The sequence below is a fragment of the Pogona vitticeps genome, chromosome 2, assembly GCF_051106095.1.
Source record: "Pogona vitticeps strain Pit_001003342236 chromosome 2, PviZW2.1, whole genome shotgun sequence".
NCBI classification, from domain to species: Eukaryota; Metazoa; Chordata; class Lepidosauria; order Squamata; family Agamidae; genus Pogona; species Pogona vitticeps.
In genome coordinates this window covers 182,937,762-182,948,816 of record NC_135784.1, presented here as the reverse complement: position 1 = coordinate 182,948,816, position 11,055 = coordinate 182,937,762, and the positions used below count along the sequence as shown (strand labels likewise).

Here is an 11,055-nt window from a genome sequence, read left to right as displayed (position 1 = left end):
GACCATGCTGAGTGATAAAAATGTCTGCATGCCCTTCCCCTCCCCAGTGCACTAAAACTGTGCAGTTCAGACCCATGCAATTCAAGGGAGGATTGTGTTCCATTCCAAAAGATCTCTGAATAGAACTGTTAAAGAAAATATGCTCATCCCAAGCTTTAGGTTCCCCCACATTTCTCTCCCCAGCCAAAGCCATCTCCTGAAGGCTGTCCATCTTTGGATCTCGTGCATTTGTATTCAAAAAGCTTTGAGTTCTTTAAATTCCAGACAAAGGCAACAGAGGAGAAAGGTGGGCAAGCAACGCCTGCTTCTGTGTGTTTGTGCTTCACAATCCATTCCAAGTTTTCTTTGCTTCTCAGGAAGCAGGCAGCTTAGTGATTCTTAACTGTAGGTGACCAACTTTTACATGTAAGTTCTTCTCATGTGATGAACATAACATGCAGTTATAACACGAGCCATGCTGTTTGAGTGGAATATCAGTATACACTCAGACATTACGGGTCCCTGTTGAATCTGAGCAATGCCTACAGGCTCCACATCCAAGGAGGTGTATTCCAATCGCTTTGATCCCTGTTTTCTCCCTTTATGCTAAGCCCCATGGGGTTTAGCAAAAGGGGGGGGAAGGGATCAAAGCACTGCAGAATCCTGACTGCAGGAAGCTAAGCCTCATGATTGAAGGAAGCCTGTTTGCAGAGGCAAGGTATGGGCCATTTTGTTATCTCCTCAGCTTACTTTTATGTATAAGACGACCTCAATTTTTAGTCTATAAAGATTTTAGACAAAAGTATCATCTTATACATGGAAAAATACGGTACTTCTATCCCCAGTACATTTTTGAGGAAAACTGAAAAGGCAAGACAAAGGTTTGATATAAATATAGCTTTACTTTGGAAAGGTGGTATCTAGCTGCCAAAGGATTTCAAATCCCATGGCAAATACAGCAAACTAGCTGGTATCTACAATAGAAACATCATACTATATTTATAAAAGAGAGGAAAAAAGTGTATTATATACAGGCAGAACTATGAATCCCCAATAAGATGTCTACCACCCCATTCCATCTTGAAATAAACCCCACAGTCCGTCACTGAGAAAAGGCAATGCGGAAATATTGCCCGTCCTAAACCTAGGTTTGTTGAAGCAGCTGGCTGAGCTATCCACTTCCACAGCAGGCTGAACCTGGTCTTTGGTCCGGAGGTACCCTGGTGCAATGAAGTTGTGTTCTCTACCTATTCCCCCTCAGCCAGCAGAAGGAGAACAAGGAACAATCAAAAGTCATTAAATTAGGATTACAGATCAAAACTGGCAGTTCACGTGGAACCAACTTTAACAACTTAGTTGCGCTCAAATGCTGGCACAGCCTGAGAGGTGAGTAGTCTCAAAAAGCCAAAGGATCCTTTTTTCCACCAAGACAAGGAACTGCTGTGCAAGATGCTAAGTTACTCTACAAAGAAATGTCCAAGGATTGTCCCAGCCATGGAAGTCTGGCTTGAAAGCTATCAAGATTGCAGGATCAGCATTAAGACAATTGTCCAAAATGGGAACACACACTCAGAAAAATAAATCATTTGCACCCAAGGAAAGAACTGATCTAGATTTTTTTTAAAAAAGTTTTTAAATACACATCACACCTAGGAGGGCAGATGATTAAAACACACACATGATCCAAGTTCATTCTCCTAAACTAGTTAAAAGTGACTAAAAGCATGAAAAAAATTTTAAAAGGTAATTTACAAGTTATAATTATCAAAAAAGTAAAACAGACTAACATTTTTTAAAAACAAGAACAAAAATAATGGTAAGTTGCAAGGGAGGCAGAGCCTTAAAATCAGCCGAGGGGCTCCAGGAACAAGATGATGGTGATGAGAGGCCTGCCGGTGTTTAGAATCCTGTACGAGCTTCTCATGCCATCGCCTTCCTTTCATCTGTTCATCTGCCAGAAGATGGCACATCCAGAGGCACCTACAGAATTTAGGTACATTCATTTTTTAGAAGCAGTTTTAAGGCAGGGACTAATCTCTCTTTAGAAGACAGGGTCCTTGCAGATTGTATATACTGAAAAACACAAAACAGTACAGGAAGGAACCCATCAGAGCAAAAGGCATTCCATTTCATTTTGGCCCACCTGACCTGATAGGCTGCAGGGGGCTGTCTGCAGCCTGGTGTTGCTTCTCGTGAATGCCAAACAGCCTTCCTCCAGGAAAGCAAGACATTTGCTCCAGAAAAGCACCAGAGGTCAAAGTCTACATTGTGCTGTTATTTGACCCCAAGCTCAGAAGCCAGGTCCTTCACACGCAAGATAAAAAAATAAAATATCCTAAAGCAAAAGATTAAAAACATTTTTACAAAAATGTACACATTGGGCACAGGGGTGAGAGAGAGAAGATAATGTCTTCAGTAGGAAACTGGTTAAAATATTCTCTTTCGCTTCAAATAGGAGTCTGCATAGTGCCCTCCCAGGCCTTGAGAATGCTGACCAACATAGCTGCCTTCTGGGCTGGGTTCTGGAGATGGGAGCAAGTGGGAAAAGGCCCTCTTCTGGCCACCACCCGGCGTCTGAAAAATGAAGAAAGGACAGGGTGAGGGGGAAGAGAGGCAACATTAACAGAAGGCTCACAAGACAAAGAGTAGCCTGATGTTTCAAAAGTTCCGTCCCAAGTTCAGCATCTCACCTTTGAGTAGGATCCCTGTGAGTGACTGGTTGGTCCTAGCCCCAAGATACTGTCCGCTGTGCCCACGGGTGGCATTCCGACTGCCTTGAAGACAAGGATAGAGCAGAGCCAGCATTATATTTGAGTGCAAGGCTTCCTGACACACCACTCCATTATCAAGAGTGACTCTGGAAAAGATTCTACATTGATAAAGATGCAGCCTCTCTAGATTCTTGTCCAGATCCAGAGGGAAAGTTAGGCTACACAAGCAAATCTGCATTTTCTACCAAGACTTAGTGAACGCAACAGGCTTGGTCTGTTTTGGACTTACATGCTTAGCATGGCTGTAGGGCACTGGTGGGAAACACATATCAACATCCAAATGTTGTTGGATTTCAGCTCCTACTAGTTCTAACTAGTGTATAATGGTCAAGGAAGATAGAAGTAGATATCCATCATCTGGTAGGCCAGGCATTCCCCAATTCTACTGCAAACATTCCCCAGACTTCCTGCTACTGCTTAGGTATTCTCTTCTCAGTTGACATGACTTAAAAAGAGATTTCTAAATACTGTATGTCAGAAATAAAAACATTTTTTTTCATCGTACAAGAGGAAGCTACAGTGTGAATTAAGTTACTTTTCTTTACATAATTTTGGCCAATCCCAGAAATCAATAGAAAGGTCAACAGCTGCATGTCCTTAACATGAGGACATATATCCTGGCTGTAGGAGCTGGAGTTTGCGGGGACCGACAGCAGAGATTTTCAGGACTCTCTGAACAGTGTCCTTCCCTTATTACCACAGGACAATGCTTTTGTGGTTCAAAAAGGATTTACCATGCAGGGTAAATTTGCAAGGAGAAGGAGTTTCTGGTGGTTCGTTCCATGAACAAATATACAACACCAGTTATACTGCTCTTAGATCACTACGCATGAGGGCACAGGAACAAGCTCAGGACAGGTTGTTATTTTCCAAATTCCTATAAACAATGCAATTCCATTATGTGTTCACTTTTCTTCTGCAAAGACTGCAGTTTATATCCTTTATTCATTGTATCCTGAAGCATTTTAAAAATTCCCCTTAATCTCATTCTACTGAAATTTGGCCACATCTGTCTCTAGCTGGGCACATAAAGAAGCGGGCTATTGTCCGACCAGAAAATTAGTGGCCATAGAGATGGAAGCATGGCATGTGGGAAGCAAACAATCCACAGAACCATCGAGGGTGGACCACATCAGGGTGCAAATCCAGGTTGCTGCAGCCAATATGCTGAACTAAAGAGGAGGAGGTCCTGCAAGTGACTACAATGTAACATATAAAGGTGTACCAAATACATTCCTGATACAAAGAACAAATTAGCACTGCAATAAAATTAATAAGGCAATCTTACTTTGTTCAGGTGGCTCTGTCTGAGACCAGCTTGAAGACCACTAGTGAAATAGGAAGTTGGGGATCCTGAGTAGAATGGAGGCAGAGGTGCTCCCAGGTTGCTCCTGTCAAACCCAGGCGATGATGCCTGAAAGAGAAGCTCCTGGTGACTCTAAGGCACTCCCCCCCACACACACTTCAGGGCAGGAAGGAGCCACTGAAAGTGATCAGGGCTTCCTTAGGCTACTGCTGCAAGGCATGGAGAGTAGGAGCCTGTACTTAGTATTGGTACTGGAGAGGAAGGATAACAGAATGCGAAAAAGCTTGCAAGATATGTTCTGTTCCAGAAGGTCAACAATCTTTCAACAATTTTAAGTAGGGTGTGATGTCAGTGACTATGTGTGACACCCGTACCCCGGGTCGTGAGGTGATGTTGGGAGTGCCGTCTTGCCCTAGAGCCTCCGTGGGCACCCAGACACCTCCCATGCCTTTCCCACCCCGGATGTTACATCAGGCAGTGGACACTATGGATTTAGAGCGGGGCATGAAGGGGTTAACTATATCGACCCAGACTCCTCAGGTTTGGGCGGGAAGAGGATGGAAAGATCCGGAGGAGGGAGCTGTGGGGGAAGTCAGTCACAGGAGAGACGTCGAAGAGGAAGGATGGGAATGGGTGTCCATCCAAGACCCTTGGACGGGCAAGTGGGAGCAGGTGCAGTTCACTAAGAGGGAGGCGGAGGAGAAGAGAAGGAGGGAAATGACAGTTCAGCCCTCTTATTGGGGAGAAAGGGAGACTAGAGAGTGGCGACGAAAGTTGGTTGAAGAGAAGAAGCGAATAGAGAAAGAGAGGGAGGAAAAGAAGTTATGGCATCTAGAGGAGTTGAAGAAACTGGGTTATTACCAGGACCCTGGGATGCCGCCGGGGCAGAGAACCACATACCCTGGGGATATACAGGGTATGAGGAGACAACACCATTATTGACCATGGACCCAGATGACTTCGAACCCGAAGAACCCACCCAGGTTCAGGCTGGCCCATGGGCGTCGAGGTCAAGCAATCCGTTTGATGAAGATTGGGTGCCCCTGTATGAGCCGTTGCTCACACAGGAGAAGTTTATTCCCAAATTGGTGGACATTTCTATTCCCTTGCCCAAGTTAATAAATGAAGAAAAGTTGTTTGGTTTAAAAAACGTCTCCTGTTTTATTTGGTTCGGGGGACCCTCACACTATGCTTTGAAACAACAGATCTGGAAATGTTCGTTAACTGACCACGCACTTTGGAAGATGCTTTGGTGAGTATATGTCATAATGGCCAAAATACTTTTCTCCCCACCTGGTTCTGGGGATCCCTAGAAATCCCCTTTGTCCTGCTGAAGCATTTGAGAATTGCAGAATTGCTTGGGGGGGGGCTCTTTATTGCCCAAAAATTGCTGCCACCATGATCAAGAGTAGAATAGGACCGACAGCAGGGATTTTCAAGCATTAAGGAGTTACTTCTTCCATTCGGTGGTTCCCAAAGGCTTCCATGGGATGAAAGGGATTCCTCAGGATCCCTGGAGCCTAGGGGTAGGAAATGTTTAATTCCACTGAAATTCCACTGAAAATGTTTAATTCCACGACTGATGGCCTCACAGTTGTACAGCGTAAAACTGTGCAACAGGATTCCAGTCACAAACAATATTGGAACTGATGATATGGAGCATCATACTATCAATTCAGGATGTCCTTGTTTCAGAATATAAAGAAGTGTAACAAAAAAGTTACAGTGGGGACTGTTAAAAATGTTACAGGTATACATCAGACTGGGATGTCAATTAGCTCAGTGGTTCTTAACGTGGGTGATAATGCCCCCCAGGGGGCGATTTCATTTTTCAGGGGGGCGTTAGAACAAAAAGGGGCGGCGTGGGGGCGCTGGAGCAGAAGGGGGGCGGTAGGGGGGCACTGGAGCAAGCCAAACCTGTGAAGATGGCTGCAGCCTTTATACAATGTGCATGAATATATATCTTCCTCCAATCTTAATATAGTTTCAGAGTTTTCGTCTTGAAATTTTCTTGGAATTGAATTTTGTTTTCAGGGGTCATTGGATTTAAGTGTCTTAAATAAATAAGTAAGTAAGTAAGTAAGTAAGTAAGTAAGTAAGTAAGTAAGTAAGTAAGTAAGTAAGTAAGTAAGTAAGTTAGTTAGTTAGTTAGTTAGTTAGTTAGTTAGTTAGTTAGTTAGTTAGTTAGTTAGTTAGTTAGTTAGTTAGTTAATAAATAAATAAATAAATAAATAAATAAATAAATAAATAAATAAATAAATAAATAAATAAATAAATAAATAAATAAATAAATATCATCACCGCGGGGAGGGGGGCGATGACAACTTCCTCAATGGCTCAAGGGGGCGTTTCTTTCAAAACAGTTAAGAAGCACTGAATTAGCTGACACAACTTTCATGTTTGGTGCTCTTCTGCAGGATAATCCATTCACTTTCCCATTCAGTTTTCCCCAGCCTACAGCTGGCAACCTGTGAAGTTTTCACTGGATTATCATCTTGGGTTCCTCTGAAGAGAAGTCCTCATCTACCCGCTCTAAGTTCTTTTAAAAAATCTAGATAGTTCCCCAGTTCTGCATACATCTTCCTTTTGAGCATGAATGGTGGGTTTCCCCCCTACATAAATGATGGGACTCTCAAACTAAACATGGAGTGACACTAATGGAGATGGAAGGGGACAACTATTCAACTGCACTCTAGAATTTGGTCTGTATAACTTGCATAAAGACATTTAACATAATGAGTATTTTACCTTCTGTTTGCTGTGTCCAAATCCACCTAGCTGGGGCCCAGTCTCTCTGGTCTGGGGATACATTCGTGATCCCAAATCCTATGATAGAAAACAGAAAGAGAGGAACTCTAAAATCAGTCAAATACAGTTTTGATCATTATGATTCCTAAACTGTTCATGCAATCTGAGCCTACATGGTTAACAATGAGAACTAGAAACATCTACATACAAGAAACTGGAACACTGTACCTCCCAAGTGAGTGTGGACTTCCTGGATTTGGGGATAAATACAAGCACCACAAGCACTCTATCCCTTGTGCTTTACAGCCAGAAAGCCACAGTAACAACAGATTCTACAATACTCACGGGCTGATAGTCAAAGGCGATGTTGTCTCCTGTCAACCCAGGTGAGGGAAGCACAGGGTCAGCTATGGAGTTCTGAGGTATGGAGTTCTGAGGAATTCTTGGATTAGAAACATTGCCAAGTACACCAGTCTTCACACTAAAGGACTTATTGACTCCACCTGTGAAGACAGAGGTGGTCACTTGCACGCAGGAACAGGGTTAGAGAATTAAGGGTACGATAGGCCTCCTTTCACATTCGACTAGGCCTACCAGAAGACACCTTTATCTAACCATACAAGACATATAACTGCTTTTTGACTGTTTATCGCAGCACCAAAAGAGAACAGCACCCAAAACATGGCACTGATGCAAGGTTAAAGACACCTGGTGGAGATGCCACAGACTTGCTTCTGTGCCAGGAATAACTGCACGATTTGTACCCCATTTACATTACAGGACCATTTACATTCTGTTTTAAAAATGCATCTGCCAATGACAACCTCTAAAGCAGTGGTCCTCAACCTTGGGCCTCCAGATGTTCTTGGACTATAACTCCCAGAAGCCTTCAACACCACCTCTGCTGGCCAGGATTTCTGGGAATTGAAGTCCAAGAACATCTGGAGGCCCAAGGTTGGAGACCACTGCTCTAAAGGATTTACTTTGTAAGGGCGATGCTTAAGTCTGGAGTCTTAGCATGTTCAAGTAGACGTGTCACTGCTTTATAAAAACTTAAAAACAAATTTCGCGCAACTGCTCACAATTTACACCATTTCTCACTTCATGCAAATCACGCAATTCCCTTCATGAAACAGCAAATCTTACATTATTGGTATTAATTTATGATGCTGGTCAGATGTGTGCTCTCCTCTGCAGCAGCATGGGAAGGAATGTCTACCTTAAAGCTGCAACTCTATACACACTCGATGGACAGAAGATCCTTGGCATGTTGCTGCCAAGTGTGTATGCACAAAATCAGATTTTCACTGCTACAGATGGTTGCTAGCTAGTAAATGTGCACCTCACTCAAGAGTTTTTCTTGAAAGCAATTCCTTTGCAGTTAAAATGATCTATCTTAAAGCACTATTTAGTAGGAGCAAGAAGGGGTCGAAAGCTTTTGGCCTGTATTTGTTTCTGGCCCTTTCAGAGCCAGACCGTTACGTGAATCTGAAAGGGGATGCTTTTTTCAGGTCATTATGTTTTGGCACTGACGGCAATGAGAAAAGGAGGGGAGAGGAAACCATGGGGCAGGCAAAGACCTTTCTCTTTAGGCAAGCTTCCCCTCAGTGACTGGCTACCTGAGTGTGATTTTTAGACGATTGTGATGCATCACTATTTTGAGTGGATTTTTACTTGTGTTTACCATTTCTCATAGTGATATTTGTTAGTCCCTTTTCAATATTTGTGCATTTACTGTTTTTAGTGTTAATATTGTCTTTTAATTATGTAAGTTGCCTTTTTATGCTCATTGTTCTTAACTTTAAATATTGTCTTTTAATGACAGTGAAAATAACAGACTGAAACTTTCCAACAGTGGAGAATAAATACCAAAAGAACAAACCCAAGAACAGAGTCAAAATCCAAAATACTATATTAACTGGTGTTTATAATATCTTACAACAAAGAATATAACCTGGTTATTAACTATGCCTCTTAAACTTACCACAGATACCACTCACTATTTTCTAACAAGTAAAGGCTGACATGACTATGCCTCTCCTTTTTTTGGGGGGGGGGCATAACAAACAACTTGCGCCAGCAGTTCCCAAGCCATGGCCTCCTCACCTCCAAGCTTGCCTGTAGGAAGAAGGCTGTGCAAGTTTAAGTAAGGATTCAAGGGAATCTTGAAGTCCTTTGGTGGTTCTCCTAGCAGAGAGACCTGTAAGAGAAATAAAGAGTAGGCACCAGTTCTTGACGGTGATCATCAACTAATGGGTTATTTCCCAAATAAGGCAAGTCACACCAGCTGTGACATTAAGAAAAAACCTATTTCAGAGAGAAATGGTAAAAACCAGACTCAGTGCACACCACTGAATCAAGTCAGAAATTAATACCACAGATATATTTTAAAAAATCTGGAGACTACATATGTGTGAGACACTGATTCGATTACAGGAGATACTGTAAGGCAGGCAAGACAACAGCACTAGTTTTACACAGGTATTGATCGCTTGTAATCAAAAGAGGGAAAAAGTCTCCATGCCCATGTGACAAACCCAGACCTACTGGGATCTGCCACACGTTAACTAAGCTGCCACCAACCATTCCCTTTAAGAAGTCACACAGACCAGGGATGGATTTTCAACAAATAAAAGAATAAGGTTTATTTAAAACAACACACAGGGAAAATAAAATAATCAGGTGAATAAGATATAGTAACGTGGCTTAGTCTCATTCATACATGCACACAGTTTGGTTCACACAGAACACTCAACTTGAAGCACAGACCCTGAACCTATCAGTTCTGGCTAACCATACAGACACCTGAACCTATCAGGTTGGTACTGACTGACACACAGTAGTACCCTGTCTGACACACAGACTCCCACACCAGCTTCTTCTTCCCAGCTGCTGCTTCTTCTTCTGAACTTCACCACACAGGCTTCACATATATATACAGTACAGCCTCTCCTCCTGATGTCCCGCCTTCCACTCCCCATAGGATGGAACTTTCCCTCCAAACCCATGACAGACAGGTAACATCAGTGCTGTATGTAACACCTCCCCTCTTTATAAGTTGTTTTGTAGGGGGAAAGCTAACGTGCTTTTCACCAAAAAACAACCTGGTTAAAACACACAAAACCAGATATATAATACAATATCATACTTACTTATACTTACATTCTAAGTTAACCATATCAATTTGGCATTTAAACATTTACCATATCCATTACATCAAGTTACCTTTATTCATACAAACCAAGTTCAAAAAAAACAGGTACATTTAACCTTTTGTCATCAATATATATACATAGTCCATGTTTCTTTCGCCGTCTTCATTCTTCAGGTCTTCTTGACAAGGCGTCAGCAACACAGTTCACTGACCCTCTAACCACCTTCACTTCAAAGTCATAGTCTTGCAGGTTTAAAGGCCACCTCATAAGTTTACTATTGTGGGTTTTCATTGTCTTTAACCATTGCAGTGGTGAATGGTCAGTGCACAAAGTAAAATGTCTTCCCCAGATGTAAGGCTTGGCCTTCTGGATCGCGTAGACTATGGCCAGGCACTCCTTCTCCACGGTTGCCAAATGTCTCTCACCTTTCTGGAGTTTCCTACTCAGGTAGGACACTGGATGCTGGTCACCATTTTCATCCTCCTGGCAAAGAACTGCTCCTACCCCGCTGTTAGACGCATCGGTGTATATGATGAACTCCTGGTCGAAGTCTGGAGCACGCAGCACTGGATAATTGATGAGGGCCCCCTTCAACCTCTGGAACGCCTCCTCACAGTCGCTGGTCCACGGGATGCGGTCATCAGTCTTCTTCCTCGTCAGATCGGTCAGCGGAGCCGCAATCTCACTAAACCTCTGGATGAACTTTCTGTAGTAGCCCACCAACCCAAGAAATGATTTGACTTTTTTCTTGGTGTTGGGTCTGGGCCAATCACGAACGGCTTCTATTTTGGCCTCCAGGGGTTTTATCACTCCTCCCCCTACCATGTGACCCAAGTATTTTATTTCTGGGCTACCCAGCTGCAGTTTGTTCTCTTTGCATGACCTAGGCCAAAGCACTTCCTCCCCTGGGTCAAAGTGCCTCTCTCTGGCTTTCTGGTCATCCCAAGCTTTCTTTCTGACCTTTTGAGCTTGCAGGGTCTCTGCTGCTAGCTCTAGGTTTTTCTTTAGGTCCTTCATCAAGGTGTCTATGTATGTCACTACGTCTTGTGGGTCATCCTGGGTGATCTGCTCCCAATTTTGTTTGATTAAATCAAGG

General features: G+C 43.0%; 1 protein-coding gene across 4 annotated transcripts in view; it reads right to left on the bottom strand.

Annotated features, from left to right (window-relative positions):
- Positions 1 to 861: 861 nt before the first annotated feature.
- Positions 862 to 11,055, bottom strand: part of RAVER1 (ribonucleoprotein, PTB binding 1) — a 51,086-nt gene continuing 40,892 nt past the window's right edge. For 3 of the 4 annotated variants that reach the window (XM_072991542.2, XM_072991541.2, XM_072991543.2), the window contains 6 exons: positions 8,911 to 9,004; positions 7,150 to 7,307; positions 6,805 to 6,882; positions 4,039 to 4,164; positions 2,670 to 2,753; positions 862 to 2,553 (listed from right to left, as the gene is read on the bottom strand). In XM_072991542.2, coding sequence (XP_072847643.2) covers positions 2,407 to 2,553; positions 2,670 to 2,753; positions 4,039 to 4,164; positions 6,805 to 6,882; positions 7,150 to 7,307; positions 8,911 to 9,004 — 687 coding nt within the window. In that variant the 3' untranslated portion in view covers positions 862 to 2,406. Of the gene's footprint in view, positions 2,554 to 2,669; positions 2,754 to 4,038; positions 4,165 to 6,331; positions 6,525 to 6,804; positions 6,883 to 7,149; positions 7,308 to 8,910; positions 9,005 to 11,055 lie in introns of those variants that run through there. The other variant, XM_020798713.3, reaches the window with a different exon arrangement.